General features: G+C 41.0%; 1 protein-coding gene across 1 annotated transcript in view; it reads left to right on the forward strand.

The window, feature by feature from the left end:
• The first annotated feature begins 18,908 nt into the window (after positions 1–18,908).
• STT3B (STT3 oligosaccharyltransferase complex catalytic subunit B) overlaps positions 18,909–24,574 on the forward strand; it is a 110,724-nt gene continuing 105,058 nt past the window's right edge. Inside the window, exon 1 of the mRNA XM_012769168.2 lies at positions 18,909–19,652. Within this exon, the coding sequence (XP_012624622.1) occupies positions 19,339–19,652 (314 nt within the window). The 5' untranslated portion in view covers positions 18,909–19,338. The remainder of the gene's footprint in view (positions 19,653–24,574) is intronic.

Below are 24,574 nucleotides of genomic sequence, written 5' to 3' on the forward strand. Positions count from 1 at the left end.
TGAGAGAAGCATAAGTATTAGTTAAACATCTTACTTTATCCTGGTCTATAGAGTTAAAAACCTCTTAAACTTACTAGAAGCAATCAGGACTATTTCTTGCTTGATACTTACTCTGAGCGTTATGAATTCCTGTGTAGATCCTAATGTCAACAATATTTGGTCAGTGCCTGCTATATAATCTGTACTTGCATGCTCTGCCTTTGAGATGCTTAACTATTCCAGAAATTATAAAAACTTCTTTTGGCTGGGCGTGGTGGTTCAGGCCTGTAATCCTAGCACTCTGGGAGGCCGAGGGGGCGGGTGGATCACTCGAGGTCAGGAGTTCCAAACCAGCCAGAGCAAGAGTGAGACCCCATCTCTACTAAAAATAGAAAGAAATTAATTGACCAACTAAAAATATATATACAAAAAATTAGCCGGGCATGGTGGCGCATGCCTGTAGTCTCAGCTACTCGGGAGGCTGAGACAGTAGTATCAATTGAGCCCAGGAGTTTGAGGTTGCTGTGAGCTAGGCTAACGCCATGGCACTCACTCTACCCTGGGCAACAAAATGAGACTCTGTCTCAAAAAAAAAAAAAACAAAAAAAAAAAACCTTCGTTTGAAGTAGAGATAGAACAAGGCCTCTCCTACTACTAAAGCAGAGGCACAAAATAATAATTACATGTAGAGTATAAAATAAATCTCTTGTATTTAAAGGGCACAAAAATGAATAGAGAAAAATAGAGGAGAACTAAATTAAGGCCTTTCTTATACTCAAGTTACTACCAACCCTTCATTATTTTGGGGAAATAATGTACATCGAAAAAGATTTGAATTTCTTATTTTGAAATTACTTACTTTTCAAAAGTAAATTTTACAGTGCACTCAGAACCCTGAGGGTTTTTCTTACGCATGTAACATAGTAAGCCTGTGGACTAATGGATTTAATGAATGCTCTCAATTTAGAGAAATAAAAACTTGAACTTCAAGCAGGAATAAATTTAATTTTAAAGCTGATGCTTCAGATTTGTTGGCATATCTAAGCAAGAGTTTATTCTCACAGATGTTTGGGTTCTCAATGTTGAAATGAAGGGGAGTTGAGTCGTGTGTGTCCAGGGGGGCTGCTGGCAGGTGGAGAAGGCTGCCCATGGCAAGTGGTCAAACTATTCATAGAGTGTTTTTAGTCCCAGACTCTCAGGGAAGGGAGTGAAGAGTTAATGGTGTGCATTATCCCTGCACAGGGCCCCTGAGAAGTAGCATTTCCCAGACAGAAGGGAAGGAGTATCAGTACAAGGAGTATTGGGCTTCTAGGGAATGTTTTCAAGCCTCAGCAGCCTGAGAACAGAATAAATGTTTTCTTGCAGGAGTGGAGGAGAGAGAGAGAGAGAGAGAGAGAGAGAGAGAGAGAGAGAGAGAGAATGACAGTAGATTAAATAAAATCTGTATTTTTAGTCCAGGTTTTACTTCATGATTCATGAATATACTAGACCATGTCTAAATATATTGCATTATGTACACAATCCACGAGGAGGGACTATCAAAATGAAATTTCATGTGTTGCTTGTCAAACATCTTGTTGCTTTACATTTTGTACCTTGCATGAAGAAAACACATAGGCACACACGTGCACACATACACTTCTTTTGCCAATAAAGACCACACTGCTAAAACGCTTTCAACTGAACATGACTTTGAGTTGTTTTCCCAACAGTGGTTTGACGTTTGCAGTGTTACCCTCTCGTGTGGTTTGTCTCTGTGACCCAGTGCACATGTTTCCCAATTTTCTGGCTGAAGTTACATTTTGCAGCTGAAAAATGTTTTCTTCAGTGAAAAACTAAGTGGTTTGATGATAATAATTACAAGATTTATTTAGCACTTACTTTATGAAGCACTGTCTTGTGCTTTATTTCAAGGGACTCACTTAATCCTGATAATCCTGTGATACAGACACTATTATTAATATAGTGAGTATTCCCTTTAACAGAGAGCAAAACTGAAGCACAGAGATGTTACGTCAGTCACCCAAGGGCACGCAGCAAGTAAAAAGAGCCAAGATACGGATTCAGTCTGGTTCTAAGACCCATGCTCTTAATCACTACACTACTTCTACCACTGTATTGTTTTCTACAGATAAAGGAACTCTTTAACAACTTTTTAAATAATCTTTCAAACAATGAAATAAAAGGAAGCTAGACAAAATACAGAAATAGGGTCTAATGCTCAGAATACCTATTTAAAGTCAGGAAGAACTAGGATTATCTCTGTAGTAGGGGTTTTGATGCTCACTGGATAGCCAAGGGCTCCCCTACATTTTCTAGGCCATGTGGTATTTGTTGAGGCCGTGTCACTTGTCTGGCCAATGGACCGTGACAGGAAGTAAAGCAGGCTACTTCTGAACGGAAACATTTAAAAGCCAGTGCATGACACTACAGCTCTCTTTTCACTTGCCATAGTGATTAAGACAGCTAGGTACTTGGCCCAGAGGGTGCAGCTATAGGATGGTAAAGCCTCATTCAGCCTAGGTCCATTCATATGGAACAGAGTCCCTCATAAGCCAGCTTGGATGTGAACCATAAGTGAGAAATAAAACTTAGTTGTGTTAAGCCACTGGTAAACAGGACTAATTTGTTCCTGATATTATCTAAATAATAGTCTACATGTTCCACTGGGTTTTCTATGTAATCATGAAAAAGTTATTTGACTTTTCTGAGCCTCATTTCCTTGTTTGTTTTTAAGATAGGAACACTAATACTTTCCTGGTAGAATTGACATGAAGATTAAATGTATGCTGGACAAAGAGAAGATGCTCAGTAGATGGTAGCTATTGTAATTATTCACTAGTACACTACATAAAAGTCACAGAACAGCTGACATAGTGTGTAAAGAATGTGAGAGACATTTTCTTAGCAGAGTTTATTATTGAATTCCCATAAATCACTTATAACTATAAAACAGCCAAAGAATATTCCCAATACAATGCATAAACAATGTACACCCATTCTATAAATATCATTTTTTTTTACACCCAACATTCACATTCCTGTCTTTGTTAGCTATAACTCAAATTCCCATGGGGAGCCTCTCCCCTACTCTTAACCAACATGCTCCAGGTGGCGTTCCATTCAAGTTCCAGGCTGGAGCATGTGGGTTGAGGCTAAGTCAGTTATTACAGTTCATCCCCCTGGCCATAGGGATTGGTCCCAGGATGGACACATTGTCTGCTCAGAGCCAATGAGATGCAATGAGAATCCTGGGAATCCTGGGGAAAATATTATATCATTGTTGGTTATTATTATTATTTCACCTGAACTTGAGATGTTGAAATTATAGCTAGAGATGTGGTAGCCATCTCGAAACATGGGGGAAGAGCCTGTCAAGAATGGAGCCATCATGGAGGTAAACAATACCAAGTGGATGGTTGTGGCGGAGAAATAGGGTTTAGTGGCATTGTTTGAGCCCCTGATCAACCTGCCTCTAACTAAAACCAAAACAAACATTGGAATTTTCACTTAGTGAGGCTAATAAATTCCATTTTTGCTTAAACCAGTGTTAAATGAGATTTGGGTTAGAAGTGAAGTTTGGGTAGCCCAAAAACAAAGTGCCCAATTCTTATTAGACAAAAGTAATATTTGGATCACATCAGTCTATATGGGATTCCTTCCTGTTCCAACAGCTCTACAAAGCTTTTTCTGTCATTCTTCCTGGACCCTGCATTGGCATCCTTATTTTATTATCTCCAAGGTCCACATTCTTGGATTCAGAACTCTCCTTTATCTAATAGTTGAGTCCACGATTAGGTAAATGAAGTTAAGCTCACATGCCCAAACATTAAAACTCCTCATCCAATTAAAATGTTTCCAAAATGACAAGTTTGCAACTGGAATATATTTTTCTCTCATGTAAACAAAGGCTTGCATATAAGAAAAGCAAACATTTTTCAGAGGAGACATATGCTTTGCTTAAGGAATAAAGAACTTTTAATTAATACTATGTTTCCTCATCTTAAAGAAGAAAATGTATACAGCATATTGGAATTTATTCTCACTTTTGGCTCATAAATTTGCTGCATGGAATTTTATAAACTACATTTTACAAACATATTATAATAACCAGGAACCTCAAGTCATATTTTTCATAGATTGGGTTATTATTTTCAATTCATCCTTCTCCTGTAATAGAACTCTATACCCATCTTGTTGTGATAAATTCCAGGAGAGCTGGTGGTATATACAGCCCCAGCCCCATTAATGTTGCACTTGGCCATAGGATTTGCTTTGACTAATGAAATATCAGTAGACATTACACAAACCATAGATGTAAGTGTGTTTGCATGATTTGGCTTGGTCCTTGAGCTTCTGCCATCTATCCTAAAAAGAACATGATCTAAACAAGTCCTGAGTCCAAGAAAATTAAAGAGACAGATGGAGGAGACCTCAACCCTCCCTATACCTAAAGCTAAATCCAGCTGTTAGCAGCTGAGCCCAACAAAATCACAGATTTCTCACAGGTCCATAAGTAAAACTAAGTGCTTGTTGTGCTAAGGCACAGCTTTGGAGTTGTTTGTTATGCAGCATTATTGTATCTGTAGCTGACTAATACAGCCCAACCTTATTATTGGAAAGTAACGCTAAAACTCTTAATAGCACTCTCTTTCAAGTGTTAAAGTGGCAAATATTCTGTCTCTGATCATTTGTATTATCTTGAGAATCTAAAGCATTTTATAATACAAATTTATTACCTTTGTATTATAGTACTTAGCATGGTAAATTGGAAGGCATCAAGATATACCAGGTGTCACTAGAACTGGGTTCTAATCCTGGTTTGGCTAGTATGCTATGTGTCTTTCACAAGTCACTCAACCTTTTTGTGCCCTTCCTTTTGCTCTCCCTTGCCGGGACAATGGGTCCAGTGGTCATCTGCGGCATATGTATCATACTCTGTAAACCCACATTTTGCTCTTGCCCTATAATCCTATCTTGCTTTCCTCAATAAACCTCATTTTCATGCTTTCAAAAAAAAAAAAAAAACATCTTTCTGCATCTCTCAGTTACCTATAAAATAATGGTTGAACTGGATTTTCTTTAGCCAAAATGTTATGGCTGTGGTCTTCAAATTCATGTAAAGAACAAAACATACATAAGAATAAAATAGATACATAAATACGTAAATGTACATAAGAATAAAATATAATGTTTATGTTATATGAATACATTTTAGAATATAAATAAAATAAGAATTCAAAGCACAAGAATTTTAAGTATTAATGCTTTTTTTTTAATGTTCTTCAGTTTCTTAGATAAATGAGATATATGTGTCAGTAAGTTTCTTAGATTCAGTCTGGTTGAATATTATCAGCTTAAGATACCATAATTTCAAAAATTTTTGTGAATATGCTAAAGTAGAGAAAGTCACTTAAAGAAAAATAGATTAATCACCTAGGCTTTGCTCAGTACACATGCATCAGTTCACTCAGGCTCCCATAACAGAATACCACACACTGGGTGGTTTAAATAACCAATTGATTTTCTCACAGTTCAAATTCAAGATCAAGGTGCCAGCCGGTTGGTTACTGTTGAGGGCTCTCTCCTTGGGCTGCAGATGGCTGTCTTCTTGCTATGTCCTCCCAAGCCCTTTCCTCTGCACATTTCCTAAGCAAATAGAAATAGAGAGATCTCTGGTATCTCTTTCTCTTTTTATAAGGACACCAGTCCTATTGGATTGAGGCCCCAACCTATGACCTCATATAACCTTAATTACTTTCTTACAGTCTTCTCTCCAAATATAGTCACTCTGGAGTTAGGACTTCAAATTTAAATTTTGGTGGGACACAATTCAGTCTTTAACAACACACATAGTGAAAGGATAATTTAGAGGAAGGAACACCAATTCAGGTTTCAGACAAAGCATAGATTAGGATCAGATCCTGTTACCTCCTAAGGTATCTTTAAGTTCTTTCCCGTGGAAGAATGACTTATGGGCAACAATACACAAGCACATCAGATTTTTGTTGACTATGCTCCTCCTTTTTGCAAGCAGGCCAACCCTTGGATTTGGAGGTGAAGAACTGCTCTGATTTTGCCAAATGTTCCAAATCACTGTTTATGGAGAAATGTGGCCATTTCTCCTCACAGCCACGTCCAGACTTGCAAGATCTGCACTATATGTCAGATATGAGAGAATTTCATCCCCATCCAATTCCTGCATTCTCACTTGGATCAGAAGCAACACTTCAAAATTCTATGTACATGCTCAGGTTATCCTACATATAGGATAGCAATCCTGGCCCTACCACATGGAACAAATATGACATGTTGAACCCTTTCAGCATTTCACCAAACATACAGTATCACTGTATCTGGAAAAAAATTGCTGAAGCACCAGATCAATCTGTCAATGGCATTCTTCGACCATGTCCTTCACCTTTAGCTTCCCAGATTTGTTTGGCTGCTGCCTTTGCACTCAAGTCTTTTTCTCTAGTAGGAACATAGAAGTACTCAAATTATAATTTTGTAGTCATACAACTGGGAGGCTGTAGTTAGTCTAAATGAAATGATATACACAGAGACTCTATGTAGTCATAGACACCCTGAAATTTGCTTTAAGATGATAGTAAACAAGTGAACTTTCACATTGCAAACACAATGGAAACTTCCTTTTATGGAAAAGAACTTTTGAGACACCTTCGGTGTTAGCTGTGTAACTGCGGGTGAATTTCTTAGCCCTTTAAAGCTTTGATTTCCTTCACAGTAAAATGAAGAGGCTAATACCTACTTTGTAAACCAGTGGCTCACAAAGTTTGACTTTAGTTTGAGAAAATTATCTAGAGTGCTATTAATAATTGGAAATGCAGACTACTAGAGCATGCCCAAACATACTAAGTATGTGGCCCAAGAAGCTGCATTTTTGAGAAGCACCTGAAGAGGTTATGATGCAGGTACCCCTGGGGCCTTGTTTTGAGAAATATGATTGTAAAAACTAAATTAAATGAGAAACAATAACAAGCACCTGTTCCTTTCCTATACATGAACAATAATTACTATTTAAAACACTCATCCAAGAACATCCAATCTGAGATCAAGAGATGGTGGCTACTTTCAAGACACACCTGAAACATCCTCCACCCCCCCCCACCAGCAAATCAAATCAAAATAACAAGTATATATCTAGGTGTAAACAAACTAAAACAGAATCAAGTAGTCTGGACTGGAAGAAACTATGCAAGATGCAAGCCAGTTTCTCTTCTCTCTTCTAGGAGGGCTCAGCATGATGTCAGAGCCACAGTCCCTTGTGGAGGCTCATCGAACGTAAGTGACCATGCACTGTAGCATGTAGCAAAGTCTATAGATGTCCAGGAACCTATAGAGTGAGTGGCCCAGTGCCCAATAAGGAGCACCTTTTACTGGAGTATAACTTCTTGACCCAATCAGATCTTCTCTCCTTGGGCACTCCAATCTGGCCACACTTGAAGCTGAGAAGAATGCTGAAGCAATGCTCCATGCACATCCAGGATCCTCAGATCACACACACATTTGTGTGTGCCCCTCCCTGGATCTTTTCTTCCTTCCAGTGACCAGAGAGCCACAAGTGCCTACAAGCTCGTGCACCCCCAGTCACTTAACCAGTGACTGACAGTGTGGGAGTAGGAGCACCCCAGCTCCTTGCCTCCAGTTTGCATGTCTGAAGCCTAACTTACACTCTCAAGCTCCCCCAGGGTAAAGGGCCCTCCACGGTCTGTGCCTGAGATTGCATCCTTGCTTGGCTCCTTTCCCTTCTGTGACCTTCTCACTCCCTTACTGATTTTTCCTGAGGGCACTTCCTTAATAAGTCACCTTAATAAATCACAGTAAAGTTAAACCCAGGGTGTGCTTCTGAGGAAACGTATCTAAGGCAGATGCACAAAGACCCAAGAGAGGGCAATTCCTAAGCAGAAACCACAAAGCAGTGGGAGCCATATGGGAGCATGAGTAAAGAGTCTAGGAGAAGAAGGATAGAGAGTTCCAGAAGAAAGTCAGGAAAGGCAGTCACGGGGATTCTAGACAGAACAGTAGAGTCAGCATCTGGAGAGGGCATGGTGCAGGGAGCTGCTGAGTGCTGTTGGCCTGGGGTACTGTTGTTGAGCCTCCAGAACTGCTGTGTCCTGAAATAACTTCCTGTTTTCTACAAGGCCTGGGCGTGCACCTGCTAAGATACCTTCCTGTCTCTCTTACTCCTCTGTGCAACCTTTCGATACACTTGATTACCCAGTAACCCAAATATAACTCTTTTCTTTGAAAAGCCAAAGAGCCCGAGAAACTCACACCATCAGAAGTAGAATTAACACCCTGATCATAAATGCATTTACAATGCTTTGGATGTCTACAAGATTTTATAGTTAATATAGCCCTTTAGCTCCTTTTAATTTTTTGTTTTTATTATCAAAATTATAATGTAGTTTTCTATTTTATAACTTCTAGCTAATGTGGCCTCCATTCTTTATTGTGTCACTAATTTAATAACTAACAAAATCCCTTGTAATTCCTTAGCAAATGAACTTGTTCTGTATAATTATTAAGTGGAATACATTTCCTCGGTATAATATTTATTGTACCTAAATTTAAAATTAAATAATTTACAATAAAAAGAAGTAGGGTTTTTGTCTTAAAAATGTATAATTCTGAAGCTCAATGCCTATTAAATTACCTGAAAGAAAATTTAAGCCAGAGAGAATCCCTATTTCAAGTTTTCTGTTTTCTTGAAAACCTGTAGGATGAAATCTTCATATTTTATAAATTTCTGCTTTGAACTTCACTCTGAATTATTTTATGGTCCACCACATAATTTCATAAATTCTCTTGCAAATAGAATGCAGTTACTGATTCTATAATTACTTGGATTAATACAAAACAAAAACAAATGTATAGGGATAGGAGATAGAACTGCATCCAAAGCACTGTAATTGTAGTTAAGACACATTGAAAGAAACATTATTTGCCAAAGTAACCTATTTCTTTGTCTGCTCCTGTAAAGCTCTCAGGAAAAGGTGGACAGTTTAGCTACACATCAGGATGGCACAAAATTTCATTAAAATAAAATGAAATAATCACCTTTGTATCACAAGAGATGTTTGCTAACAGTTATTTTCTCTTTAGAAAATATCTATCTGAATTTATTAATGTACCATAAAAAAAAAAACTTTCATTGCTTCAAAGGTACTTTCATGAAGTATATGATCTAGAATAGATAATCTAGGGAATATGCTAAATTGAATAGGACGAGTTTTTTTTTTTTTTAAAGAACAGATTTGCAAGAATTTAATATAGATGACCTCATTTTCTGAGCAACTAGCAAATAAAACTATACATGTTAATGGTTTCCATAACATTGGAGCATACTATTCCAATAATTATGCTTAAGAACATACAATCAGTGATGGCAATTCTGCCTCATTGAGAATTTGAAAAGACTGTCTTAAATGTTAAATAAGTACCCTTAGCCTTACTCATAAGGGAAATGCAAATTAAAACTACCACTCTGCACCTCACTTGTTGGCAAAATACCAAGGATTTGCTAACACTCTGTTGGTGAGCACTGGGAAGTAGGCTTCTCCCACATTGTGGGAATGCAATTGGTACAACCCCATATGGAGAACAATTTACCTACTGAAATTACAAATGAACATACCCATACCAAATTTCACTTGCGATAATTTCTCCAACCAACACACTTGCAGTTGGGCAAAATTACTTCTCTATAACTTTATTACAGCCTTGTTTGTATTAAATAATAGCACAAGACTGGTAATAGCCCAAACATCTACCAACGGGTGATTGATTTAGTTAGAGTACATCTTCTGAAATACTATGAAGCCCTAAGAAGAAATGAAAAAGTTCTCTATGAGCTGATGTGGAAAGATCTTGAAGACAATTGTTCAGAAAAAAAATAATCAAGATGGGGAGAAATATGTAGAGCATGAGAAAAATGGAAATATAAGAAAATAGTTTCAGAAGTGTTTGCATTTCCATAAAAAATACTGAAAAAAGACAGAAGGAAATAATGAAAATTATCACCCATCTAGATTAGAAGAAGGAAGGCTGTGGCAGTCAGGGAATAGGCCATGAATGTATTAATATTATCTCTGTATATAATTAAGTAAAAAAAATAAAATAAAATAAAATAAATTATTAAGCAAAGCCTGAAAAATCTTTGTTGCCAAGTTTGTATCACTTCAAGGACAGGAAATGCTCTAGTTCAGGGTTTGGCAAACCACAACCTTTGACCCAAATCTAGCTTGCTGCCTATTTTGGTAAATAAAGTTTTATTGAAATACAGTCACCCCATTTGTTTATGTATAGTCTATGGCTGCATTTGCACTACAATGACAAAATTCTGTGGTTGAATGATATTGCCACAAAGCCTAAAGTATTTACTGTTTGGCTCTTTATAGAAAAATTTTGCTAACCTCTGCTCCATGTTGATCTGTGGTCTGAATCAAGTCACAAGTGAATAAGGAAAGGCATCTACCTCCCACCCACAAAATACTTCTTTTATACATTCCTCAAATTTTATTTTACTGTTTTCTGTATCCTAGGGTATATGCCTTTTTTTAAATTTAAAATTATATATTGACAAATTATAGCTGCATATACATTCTTCAAATTTTAGATTCTTGGGTGCTAATTCTATCTACTTGCTTTCCTCTTGGTCAAAATTGTATACCTTTAATGCAGTGAACCTTTCTAGCATGCAGTACTGCTTCCTTTCTGTAACAGTGCCTCAGATTTCCTACAAGTAAGGTTCGACTCAACTCCAGCTCCAGGATGGCCTAAGCCAATGAGTGTTTCGCATCCTCTTGGCAAGAGCACTTGGTCAGAAATTGGCATATGATCTAAGTCAGGTCAATTAGAGCCACTTGAACCCAACTTAAGGATTTTTGTTTGAGCTATCAGGAAGACCAGGCGTGCCTAAAGAAATGAAACAGTAACTCTGAAGCAATGTAAACTCAATATGATCATGGGAGGTGGCGGTGCCAATGAGACTTAAGAGAAAGTCTGATAAAATAATTTCTGGGAAAATGTTTGTTTTCCTTACAAAAGGAGGGCCTATATTATTGGCATCTCCTCTTCTCCTGACCTTCTGTTTCAAATGCTGATGTGATGTCTGGAGCTGTAGCAGCTATCTTACAAGAACAAGGCAACAGTAAAGAGAATAACAACCAATATACTAAGTGAATTGACAGTATATTGCCAGGTACAATCAGGAAAACAGAGCTACTCCAGGTACTTTAGGAATTTATTCTTTAGGAATAAAGAATAATTACTTACATGAATGTTGGAAGACCATAGGGAACAAAGATCAGGAAAGTTGCTCTCTGAAGGTCAGGGTCAGGTAAGGAGACTTTGAAAACTTCAGCCTGAAGGACCAAAGCAGTGAGTTCTCAAAAGTTCTCTAGGAAGCTGCTCCCATTTTCAATTATCTCCAAAAAGCTCCCACAAATGATCTTAGTCTACAACAATTTTGTAAGTGATTTTCACACCAGCCAAAAAAAATGTTGTAAATCTTACATTGGCTTATCTTTTCTCTTTTATCTGAAACCACTTCTTCATCTTTTCTATCTTCCAATATTGACTGAATTCCACTCATTGACAAACTCTACTGTGGAACCACACAGAGAAGAGAATCTGGAAAAAGTACTTTTCAGCTTCTCTTATGTGCAGAGGAGACCACAGAAGAGGATGAAGATGAGTTGACAACAGACAATCCAGCACAGGATATTAAGGACAGAAAGCTGTGAAAGCATTGTTGAGCAAATGAATAGATATCAGCAATCACCTTTCTCTGGATTTCATGTTATGGGAGAAAATAAACCCCTATGTGTTTAATCCACTATCCTTTGGCCTTTTTGTTACTTGCAGCTAAATACATGCCTAACTGATATACACTTTCTTTTTTTGGAAACCATGAGATAGCGGACACAGAAATATGAACTGTCAGAAGTTCTAAAATAGAAAATTAATTTGCTTTATATGACCTGGAGTGTGTCCTTGTTTCAATGGTAGCAAATAAATATAAAATGTGGCAATGCATCTCAACTCTAGATTACTTGCTCATTTCCAAGTATCCTTTACATCTGCGGTCCCCAACCCCCAGGCTGCACACAAGTACCAGCCAGTGGCCAGACAAGCACCAGTCCGTGGACTGTTAGGAAACAGGCTGCACAGCAGGTGGTGAGTGGTGGGCAAGTTAGTGAAGCTTCATTTGTATTTACAGCTGCTTCCCATAGCACCGTCTCCTGGCAGATCAGTGGTGGCATTAGAGTCTCATAGGAGCAGGAACTCCACTGTAGACTGCACACGGGAGGGAGCTAGGTTGTGCACTCCTTATGAGAATCTAATGCCTGATGATCTGGGGTGGAGCTGAGGCGGTGATGCTAGCGCTGGGGGTGGCTGCAAATACAGATTATCATTAGCAGAGAGGTTTGACTGCACAAAAAAATAAATATAATGTCCTTGAATCATCCTGAAACCATCCCCCTAACTCCTGTCCATGGAAAAATGGTCTTCCATGAAACCAGTCCCTGGTGCCAAAAGGGTTGGGGACCACTGCCCTACATGACTTTGCTTTTCCTTTTCCTCTGCTTCTAATGCAGCCTTTCCACTCTCCAAATCTCACTCATCAAAATTCTACCTGCTCTTTAAGACTAAGCCAATATTCATGAAAATGTTCTCGATGACTGCCCAGACACAAGCTCTCACTCTTCTCAGTGATCATGATAGAGAACATCCTCTGCCTCATACTGGATTTTGAGCTAAATTAGATCATAGTAATCACTTTATTCCTCTATCACAAGGGCCAAGAAACTGGCCTGCAGGCATGGCTGTGTTTACTGGAGAACAGCCATGCCCGTTGCCTTACGTATTGACTATGGCTGCTTTCATGCTACAACAGCAGAAGGGAGTAGTTGTCTGAGATAGTATGGCCCACAAAGCTGAAAATATTTACCATGTGACCCTTTACAGAAAAAGTTGCAGGCTTCAGTTCTATTGGATTATAAATTGGAGGGTATTATTCACTTTCATATCTCCCACAGCACTTAGGTATTGCCTCACTTTGCAATGCTGTAACTGTCTTCACCCCCTTCTCATCCAAAGTTCCCCAATAAATTTACAGAAATTTTCCTCCATAGGATCTTGGAAATACAGCAACTTGGGAAAAAGGACTAACTTTACTTAGTCATTTTATTAACCTTGCATGCACCAAATAAAATATTGATCTGATACCATAGTGTGCACCAACTCATTCATTTATGAAATATTTGCTGCTATGTGTCAGGCCTGGGGCTAGTGCCTGTGACTACAGCAGTGAAAGGATAAGCAAGGTCCCTACACTGTACTTAAGATTCGTCTTCTGAGGTTGCACTGAATGACCTCAGAGACTTGCAGAGCTGTATGGAATTTAAGGTATGGCAGCTCTATTTATCTCACAGGAAGCTTCAGAGACTTGCCTAAAGTCACTTGACTTGCTGGCAAGACCTAACCCAGAACTCAACTCTCAACTACTGGCCCAGAGCTCTCCCAGATGAAAGGCCTTGCAGTCCTGAGAGCTAAAGTTAAAGTGTCAACTACAGTGTTTTCCAAAATATGTTCTGAGGATTAGATGTTTCACAGCCTGTTAATAGGTGTTATAAAGAAAAGGGCTCCTAGAGTCAACTAGATTTGGGCAATTCTGGGATAAATCAAGTTGCTATAGGACTTTCCAGAGCATTCAGTATGGCCATGTTTATCACAAACTTTCAAAGGGGAAATAAAGTATGTAGATTTGTTTGACAAGGAATACTTTTTCTTTTCCCTTTCCTGAAGTATCTTTTGGGATGAATACTCCTTAGGACATTCTTTGAGTGGTGATAGTGGAACTGTTTCTTTTCATCCTTGCAGGTTATTTAGGGACATTCTCAGGAAAATTATAAAAGAAAGGTTGCTGCTACCTTTGTCATTCTTTATTCCCATTGTATTAGTTTTCCATAGCTGTGTAACAAATTACCCCCAAACTTAGAGGCTTAGAACATAAATAACTTGCCAAAGGCCACATGACAATTCTTATTTTATAGTTTTTATGGGTAATGAATCTGGGTACAGCTTAGCTGAGTCCCCTGACTCAGTGTCTCACTAGGCTGCAAGCAAGGTGTCATCTGGGGCTGCAGTCATCTTAAGGCTTGACTGAGTATCTACTTCCAAGCTCACTCTTGTGGATGTTGGAAGGCCTTCAATCCTTGTGGGTTGCTGGCCAGGGACAACAGTTTCTTTCACATGGACCTCTTAATAGGGCTACTCACAATGTGGCTGCTTTACTCAGATTGAGAGCTGAGAGAGAGAGAGAGTGAGAGAGGGAGAGAGAAGAAGGAGGAGGAGGAGGAAGAGAAAGGGGAGGAGAAGGGAGAGGAGGAAGAAGAAGGAGAAAGAGAAGAAGAGAGGAGAGGAGAAGAGATACTAGTTTCTTAAAATGCAAGTGATTTCCCTTTCTTAGCTGCTAGGATATCACTGTTTCTGCTGGGTCTTTCTCTTTGGTTGCTCTATCTTTGGCTCCTTGCAGGCATATCTTCTAGCTTCTTAATTTGGGAGTTCTTTAGGGTTCTATCCTCAACCCTTCTCTCATTTCCACTAACTTTGATTCCAGCAAAATTTCATCCACAGCCATTGGAATACCAAACCTTTATCCTCAGAAAAACTCCCCCTCCTGAGCATCAGATTTCTTTATCTAAGTGCCCGTTAGCCACCTACTCTTAGATGTCCTACAGGGACTTAGAATATGACATGTCCAAAGCTGATTTGATCTTCTTCCCTGCGAACATGCTCCTTATCCTGAGATCCTCATTTCTGAGACATCACACTCCACCCAAATAACCAGGCCAGAAACTCCTAATTCATCTTAACTCTTACTTTGTCTTGCCCCAACCGTCAATTTCTGCATTCTATCCTCTTGATAACGCTCCTATCTATCCCCTCCTCTCTGGACCCCACTGTCCCTGTTTTTAGGCAATTTCTTTTGCCTAAACGTCTGCAAATGCCTCCTTACTGGTCTCCCTGCTTCTACTCTCATTCTTTCCAGTACATCCTTCAAACTGCTATCAAAAATTTTTTTTCTTTTTTTTTCAAAACTTTTTCTTCCATCAACTAAACCTGGCCATGTTATTGTTCAAAATGCTGCAGTGGCTCCCAGCTCCTTATAGGTTAATATCTAAACTACTTAAACTAGGCAGACAAATCCTTGATAATCTGGTTCTTATCTTCCTTTCGGCCTCCCTCCCAATGCACTCTCATTAATATGAAACTTTGTGTGTTAATTTGAAAGACTTTCTTGTTCCTGCTTGGAATCCCCCCCATCTCTCTTCCTGGTGTGTCTGGTGAACTTCTGCTCATCCTTCAGGTTTCAGCTCAGATACTGCCTTCCCTTGGAAGCTTCTAAATAGAGCTGGGCCTCTGATGTCACAACACTCTACTCGTCAAACTGCACCATTAGTGTTTGACTATCTGACTCCTCAGAGATTTCAACCCAACAAAGACATTAAAAGCACCTAGCAGGATCAAGAAGTTCAAGTGCAGAGAGGCAAACAACACACTTATTGCACAAACTGAAAAACATTTTTCTAAGTTGATAGGCTGGAAATTGAGAATTCACAATGTTGCTATTTATTTTTATGGGTTCCTTAGTGGTTCCACTGTAATATATTCTTCACAAAAGCAACCTCTGAAATGTAAGGTACACTGATAAGATCCCTTACTGGTCCCCTCTCCAAAGTGCTTTCCACATTGTAGCCTTAGTAATCTTTTCAAAACACACACCTGATCATCTCTATTGCTCCATATCAAACGGACCACATCCTGTTTAAGACCTTTTGTGGATTCTCAACAGTCTCAGGTTAAAACACCTCTTAGCATGACCTACGCTATCTGGCTATTCCTTCCAGACTCCTACCCCACCCTATCCCTCCTATCCCACTGCCTGTGTTGCAGACACACTGGCCCTTTTCTGGGTTGTTTGTACTTGCCTCTCCTGCCCCACAGCAGGACCTTTGCACTTAACTTCTGTTTGGATAATCCTTTCAGTTAGAAACTCCAAGGGAGGAATGCAGGAGGCTGGGAGAGGTGAAAAGAAGTTTCTTTAAACATCTGCATACAAATCAGCTGAGGCCAAGATGGCATCAGCACCCAAATCCCTAGGGATGGGAGACTTGGGGGGGGGGATGCGGAATGTCTAGGGCTTTTTTTTTTTTGGACAGAGTCTCCCTCTGTTGCCCGGGCTAGAGTGTTGTGGCATCAGCCTAGCTCACAGTAACCTCAAACTCCTGGGCTCAAGCAAATCTTCTGCCTCAGCCTCCCAAGTAGCTGGGACTACTGGCACGCGCCACCATGCCCGGCTGGATTTTTGTATATATTTTTACTTGTCCGATTAATTTCTTTCTATTTTTAGTAGAGACGGGGTCTTGCTCTTGCTCAGGCTGGTTCCAAACTCCTGACCTTGAGCAATCTGCCCGCCTGGACCTGTAATCCTTCTAGGATTACAGGTGTGATATCTAGGGCTTTTATAGCCAGGTTTGGGTAGGTTCTCAAAGGGGCGAGGTCAGTTTAAAGGGGCAAGTTTCCATGTAACCTCCCACCAGCCTCTGGGTTTAGCCTAACACTTTCCATTCTGCTTCTCCTGGTACATTCATCCCCCAGTGCTACCTCCTCAGGGTAATGTTTCCCACCCTTCTTGTGTAGATCAAATCTCCCATGAACCTCTCCTCCACAGTGTTTGTCACATTGCATTTCGATACTTAATGTGATTTGGTTAATGCTTACCTCCCTAGGGCTGGCTGGTGAGCTCTGGGAAAGCAGGAACCGTGTCTCTCTTGCTCCCTGCTGCATCCCAGTGCCCACATAGTACTTGGCATAAAGGAGGAGCTCCATAAATACTTGCTGAATCAATGAGTAAATGAATGAAGATCAAGAATAAAAGGATTTTCCACATTGCTTGTGCCCTCACCACTACCCTGCGTTTGCATGCTCTTTTACAATTTTCCAAAGTATACTCAGATGAGTTATCTCATTTACTAATAACAATTGACTTTAAGAGTAGAAAGGGCAACCCACGTAGGTGACTTGTTAAATGTTACATGGCTAATAAGCGACAATTTGGGACTCGAACCAAGACTTGTCACTTTTCAGACGAGGTCCCTGGCCATTAAACAGCTAACAAAGGAAGCAAAAGATAATTTAGAGCCCAACGGGGAGCATCTGTACAAAGACAACAGAAATATCCAAACAAAATAAAAACACAAAATAAATTTTATTTTAGGCTGGTAGCACTTTTCTTCATGGAACATGGGCAAAAAAAAAATATTTTAAATCTTGTCATTTTAGCATATACTGTTTTGGCTGTTAGCAAGAGTATGTCACCTTTCTCTGCACAACAGGGACCAGTTAACATTCTACCTTAATTCTCATTAAAATTTAGATGTTCAATAAATGTCCACTATTAAACTGTTGGTTAGAAAGTCTATTTCTGGAAAACTTTTCATCCTTTCCTTAATGAGAAGATTTTTGTAAGGAAACAAGAGAAAAGTTAATCACTTAGCGGGTTAAAAGAGTAGCTAGGTCCATTAGTTCCAAAGAGCATCCTTCAACTACACTTGTTCCTTCAACATTTTGAAAAGACCTACCACCTAAACACAATTTATAATTTAAAGAGAAAATTTTAAATGACTTAAGGGCCTTTATAATTCTACACAAACACATCCTTTTAAATTCAGATGTTATCAGAATAAAATGGACAACTGTGAATTTACATTAAAAAAATCAATCAAATATTTACTGAGCTTGATTACACTGAAAGCTCCCTGCTTTCCACGGGGCTTTATCAGAATAATTCTAGTCTCCCCACTGCCTCACTTAGGTTTAAACTCATTTAGGTCTACCTGGTAGCACTTTGGGGGGTGACGAGGGGCGTGGGGAAAAGGAAAGAAGGTATAAAAACATAACCTAGACGTGCAGAAATTCGTGTACAGGGATCTTCCTTCCGTTATCGTTTACTGAAGTGAGAACTGGGTAACAGCTCAAAGTCCAGGGTAAGTTAAAATAGTTTCAATCGTTTGCTGGAATGTATGCAGCCGTTAACGATGAATTTCTGCACATTCCCGCATTTCCAGCGAACATACATTACTGTTGCAATTAGGAAAATACGACGAGTGAGAAACGGCGAGAGAAGGTCGCATTTTGTCTGCCTCGTTAGGACTTTCCGGAGCTAGGGGCGCGTTTGCTAGCTCCAAAGAGTTTTCAGCGCAAACTCGTCCTCGGTCGCAGCCGCCCAGCGGGAGGCCGGACGCGGAGGGCAGCGTGCACCTCAGTGTCACCGCCGCGGAGGACTCACTCCTGGCGCCGGGTAGGGGGCGCAGCGGGCGGCCGAGCCCATCTGCCCGACCCACGCGCGGAGGGTTGGCGTAACGCGCCTGCGCGCCCAATCACGTGGTAGGCGCTCCGCGCAAAGCGGGTTAAAAGTCACGACCGCGGAGAGTCCACGAGCGCCCTGCTGGTCGGCGCGGCGCTCTCCGTGTCCCTTAAATCAAGTTTGACGGAGGCCGCTCCGCTGTTTCCGACCCCTCGACCCGGCTCAGCTCCATGAACCTAGCGGAGCCGCCTAGCACTCTTCCTCGCAGACCGCACAGGCCCGCGAAACCGCGTCTTTCAACTGACAATGAAGCCGTAGCCGCGCAGCTCGGCGGCTCCGGGCAAATGGGCGCGAGGCCGGGAGGGGGAGGGGGAGGACGGTTGGGTCAAGCTCCGCCCCAGCTCGCGCCCCTATTGGTGGGCGCCGCAGTTCTGGGCCCGCCCCCTAACGGACCTGTCGCTCTGTGACAGGCGGAGGGGCCAGTTCCTGTCGGGCCGGGGGCGGAGTCTGAGGTTGCTTGAGCTCCGCCCGGACTCCGGGACACTCCTCCCCTTGCTCCTCTTGGCGGGGCGGGCGGCGGGCGTGAGAGGGAATGTCATTGCTTCTCTAGAGCTGTGGTGCCGCCTCCGTCTGCTCCTTTTCCTTCTCTGGCGCCCTCGTCCCGTCGGCTTTCGCCGCCGCCGCAGCTGTACTGGGGATACGGATGGCTGGTGGGGCGCAGGGGCCATCTGGGTTGAGAGAGCGGCGGTCGCTGCCGCTGCTGAGGCGGAGACTCCCCGCCGCCGCCGCCTCCACCCCCTGTCCCCCGGCCTCGCGGCGCTGAGGGCGGGAGCGCGCAGAGCTCTTCCCTCCTCCTCCTTTTTCTTCCTCCTCCTCCTCCTCCTCCGGGTCCCCGCCCAGCACCCCTCGCACCAGGCGGCGGCGGCTGAGGAGAGCGAGACCCGCCGCCGGGGCACAACATGGCGGAGCCCTCAGCCCCGGAGAGCAAGCACAAGTCGTCCCTCAACTCGTCCCCTTGGAGCGGCCTCATGGCCCTGGGGAACAGCCGGCACAGCCACCACGGGCCCGGGGCCCAGTGCGCGCACAAGGCGGCGGGCGGCGCGGCGCCGCCGAAGCCGGCCCCCGCGGGGCTGTCCGGGGGGCTGTCGCAGCCGGCTGGGTGGCAGTCGCTGCTCTCCTTCACCATCCTCTTCCTGGCCTGGCTTGCCGGCTTCAGCTCGCGCCTCTTCGCCGTCATCCGCTTCGAAAGCATCATCCACGAGTTCGACCCGTGGTAAGTGCCCCGCCGCCCCTCCCCCGCCCGCGGCCCGCGGGGACCGGGGACCGGGCACCGGCTCCTCTGCCCGCCGCGGCTCTCCGGGACTTGGCCCCCGCGCCGCCGCCGAGGCCAGCGCGCGTCCCGGCGGAGGCGGGCGCGGGTCCCGGAGCTCCGGGCGCGCCCCCTGCCCGTGGGCGAAGTTTGCCCCGAGCAACCCGAGGCGGGGCGTCCGGGTCCCGGAGTGGAACCTTGACCCTCGGCCGGGCAAGCGTGACGGCTGCTAGGAGGGCGGATGCAGCCCCTCGCAGCCGGCGCGGGTCGCGGAGTCCGGACCCGCCACGCTAGGAGCCGGCAGGTCGTTCCTCAGCGGACTCGTGGCCGACTCCTCGCCCGTTGCCTTCGCGTTCTTTCATTTTTGCGGGCGCGTTTTTGCTGGTTCGGATGGGATCGGCCAGGGGCTGCCCCGTTGCCGCCGGAGGAGAGTCCAGATGTGCCGGAACCCTGTCTGCTCAGCCTTGCAGTTATACGCCTTTACTGGTTCTTATTTTGCCCTTACTATACGAGAAGGGAAAAGGAGAGGAGGGGTGTTGTAGGAAGGGAAATAATATCCCTGAAAGTGATCTGAAAGCTGGCGACTCCTGTTTATTTAGCATTAGGTATTTTCAGGAGTGGCTCTTTGCAGAGCCCTTGAGTGCACGCGGCACCTCACTGTTACACTATCATCTTGGGTTGCCTTTTAGAGCAAGATTATTACTCTGTTACCCAAACTGTCACCCTTAGTATGTATGCACAGTATCTGAAAGCACTGCATTAGTTCCTCTATTGGTCTCTGCAGGAAGGTTTGTGGATGAGAGAACAAACAGTACCACTGTGACGGGGAGCGCTAGGTTATAATACCGAAGTTGCACATAGTATAAGGGACCGACCTGAATATTTTAGGAAATTATCCCATTCAGAACACTAGCCAGTTTAGACACTATAGGGGTCTGTGAATTATCTAGATAGGAAGATTGCTTTAACTTTTTTTCCCAACTTGCCCAACCTGAGTTAAGTTTTTTCCACCTGAGAATATGCTTTTTTAAACTAATTTAATTCATCTTGTTCACCTGTCAACCTTGAATTAATCTTACTTGCTTACAGTTAGACCTAATTGAACTTCAGGATATTTGTCTCATCATTTGAAATACAGAGGGAGAATCTTTTTGAGGGTTACTAAATGTATAGATAAAAAATGTTTTAGGTAGTACGTTACCCGTATGTTAAAAATACCAGTTTTAAGTTCTGTTACTGAGAGAAAAAATTGATACTGCTACATGTATTGAACACCAGAGGGGCCCACTCATGGAGAATTCAATTTAGATAAACAGTTAATCACTGTGTCATTCTACCATGATATGTTTTGATGCCATTTTAGAAGTTTTGATTTTTTTTTCTAACACTGGTTTACAAAAAAAAAACCTCACTTTGTTACTTGGAATCACAGAAGAACATATAGTAGTGTGGATTATTTATGAGCCTAAAAATATCTGTGAAACCATATTAACTACACATAATATTCTTAGGTAATTTTAGCTTTGAAACCCTTAAGCAAATTAGATAAAAATGAAATTGGAACCAGGAAATGAAAACTGCTAGTATATACTAAACAATGTGAAAAGAGAAAGTTCTGTCTTTTCAGATTAAAACAGCAGAAGTGCATGGTTGACCAAACATTTTAGGTAACGAAACTTGTGAATAATATATCCAGAGAGTAACATTTTTACAAATGGAAGGCCCAGTACTGTTTAATAATAACTCTGGGGATGAAATTAAGGATTGCAGAAAAATTCACGCCTTATTTAAGGTGATTTTTATCATTTTTCCTTATTTGAAGGGAGATTAGAAATCTGCATGAAGTCAGCCAAAGATCACTATTGAAATTGAATAATGTAATCATGAAAAGGCTAATTGGGTTGCTTCATAGATGAAGTGGTTAAGTATTCTTTTTTTTTTGAAGTATGGTTAAGAATTAAAAGTTGATTCCAGTTTCAAGAATATGCTTGGAGGTCACAACTCTTTTTCATCCTCATGAAAATCTGTTTCACTTCTGTTTTTCTATATATGAAAACACATTTCTGACACATCCTTTAGCTAAATCTGTACCATTTGAATTTTAACTCATATACACTAATCTAAAAATATATACATCTCCTCAGTCTCAAAGAGCTACTTAATTTTTAGGTATTCTGCTTACTGTTGTAGTTTCAATATTTACATCTTGATTAAATGTTTGTGTTTATAGTGTCAGATAATTCTTAGTAGTAAACAGATTTGTTTAATAAAGGAGTTGTCCCTATACCTTATTGTGAATGGAGATTTATCAGTTTGAATCTAATGTAATGTCTAATTCAAGTGACTGAAAGAATCTGGTTTCATACAAAAAAGTACCTTGTTTGCCCACTTTTGTTTTTCTTTTATATTTTTTGAAGATCTCAAGTAGTCAAGCATCTCATTCATTCTTCTCATGTAATTCTTACAATCATTCTTGTTGAAAAATTTAAAAGGGGGTATATATAGATTGACTGCCATTATTACTTTGGATTAACTGGTCTATAGTCTGTAGTGTTATGCTAGCCTGGGAATTGCTCAGATTGTCATCATATCCATGCAGCAATGACATGACCCTTTAAGTGTTGCTCTCAGGCTCTATATCCACAAAATTTATTTTGGCGTGCTTGCACCTTCTCTGACCCTTTTTTCCATATCTCTGTCACTGTTTTCATTTCTGAAGTCTGTTTAGTAAAGGATTTACTGTTTGATTGTGAGTTGTTTCTATATATTTTACAGTAGTTCTTAAATTGTATAAAATTCAGGTTAGCTGCCAAAAGTGACTGACTTGTCACAAAGCTATATTTGTTTTTTAAATTTTTCACCCAAGTTATTCTATAAATCTTACCAACTGTTATAAAGGATGTATATAATGTTAATTACTATGTTTATTGAAGTACACTGCACTTTTTAGAACTTAGCAACACTTTTGGTAACAATCTCTTCACTTTGGTAATTTCCTCCTTTATCAGCAGAGTTGATCAGATATCAGGAAGCAGTTTGAGAATTATGTTGTCTGTACTTGCCAAACATTTGGTTGATCGACTAGTTTAACAACACCTTACTTTTCTTTTTTTCTGGAGCAAATTGTAGTTTCTGCATATTTTGTTGTAACTATTAGCACTTTTATATTATATTAGTCAGGTACCTTTTTCATAACCATTATCTTGTTAAATTGTGGTAGCTTTTCCCACAGAAGCAATGTAAAAGCTCTCCTATGTGAGAAGAATTGTCTTTTTCTCTGCCTTCAGAGGTTATAGTGGTTTCTCCCTAGAGAGAAAATTCTATCAGCTCTGGGTTTTGGCTGCAGTTAGCAAAAAGGCAGCAGGGCAGAAAGTTGCAATTTAGAGTTGAAACTTGGAATGCAGTTATTCCACAGCAACTATGATATAAATAGGTTAATTAGTACAAACATGTTTTCAAAGGAGTGATAAACCTTTGGAACATAAGCTGTTTGTAAGTTGGGGACTACTTCCTGTACTTTGAGGTTTCCATGTTTCTCTTCACTTTGTAGATGATAAAAGGAGGCTATTGACCTCAGTTCTGAAGAAGATAAAATGGGTAACAAAACCAGTTTTAGAACACAAAACGCCCCAAATCTTAAAAAGTCACTTTGACTGTGGATCATTAGCAACAGCAGTCCAGCTGTACTTTAGAACAGGTATACTGTCACTGATTTCCTTGTAATTAAAATTTTTCTAGCTTTTCTTTTTGAGGTTATTCTAAATTACAAGTACACATGGGGGAGGTTCTGGGAGTGCCTTGCACTGTTGGGTTGGATGATGGGATTGGACCTGCTTTCATTCTGGGTAAGTGTGATGGCACCCATAGGTAGAAATCATGGATTTTATGAGGCATATAATAGGTCCTGGGGTAGTTAGGATCTTTTATGGAAGACCTTGGAACTTTTTCTTTCCCTTTAGGGCTAACTTGGGTAGGACTGTGTGCTCCTTACTGCCATGAGTAGTTTGCATAAAGACAACATTGGTTGTTGACCAAACATTAGAAACTCAAAATAAGGGTTTACATTATGGACTCTGACCCAGTTGTTTTGATTATTGGGTAATTTACTGGCCTTTCTGTACCTAATCTTTGATTTTTATTCTCTCAGTCAGTTTTGAGTATATAAGAAAATGTTAAAATTTATTTACATTGTTATATCTTAGTATTCATTAGTGCACACATATTCTCAGAAATAAAAAATGGAAAGGTTAATATTACTCTCAAGTGACCAAATCACATTTTCCCCATCAGTTTACTTTTAAAACTTAATGATCTTATGGAGTTACAATATTGCAGTTAACTTGAATTATAAAGCATCTATTGCTAAATTAATTGTGGACATTTTCAAATATGCAGAAAAGTTGAAAACATTTTATTGTTTTTTGTTTTTTTTTTTGAGACAGAGTCTCGCTTGTTGCCCAGGCTAGAGTGAGTGCCGTGGCGTCAGCCTAGCTCACAGCAACCTCCAACTTCTGGGCTCAATCAATCCTACTGCCTCAGCCTCCTGAGTAGCTGGGACTACAGGCACGCGCCACCATGCCTGGCTAATTATATATATATATATTAGTTGGCCAATTAATTTCTTTCTATTTTTATAGTAGAGACAGGGTCTTGCTCAGGCTGGTTTTGAACTCCTGACCTTGAGCAATCCGCCCGCCTCGGTCTCCCAGAGTGCTAGGATTACAAGCATGAGCCACCACGCCCAGCCAAAAGTTGAAAACATTTTATAGTGAACACTCACCCACCTAGATTCTACAATTAATATTCTCATTGCTTTATCATAGCTTTCTCTCTGTCCATTACTGCTTTTAAATTCTGATGGTAGACAGTGCATTGTTTACTGTGAT

This window comes from Microcebus murinus, chromosome 1 (assembly GCF_040939455.1).
Source record: "Microcebus murinus isolate Inina chromosome 1, M.murinus_Inina_mat1.0, whole genome shotgun sequence".
Classification (NCBI taxonomy): domain Eukaryota; kingdom Metazoa; phylum Chordata; class Mammalia; order Primates; family Cheirogaleidae; genus Microcebus; species Microcebus murinus.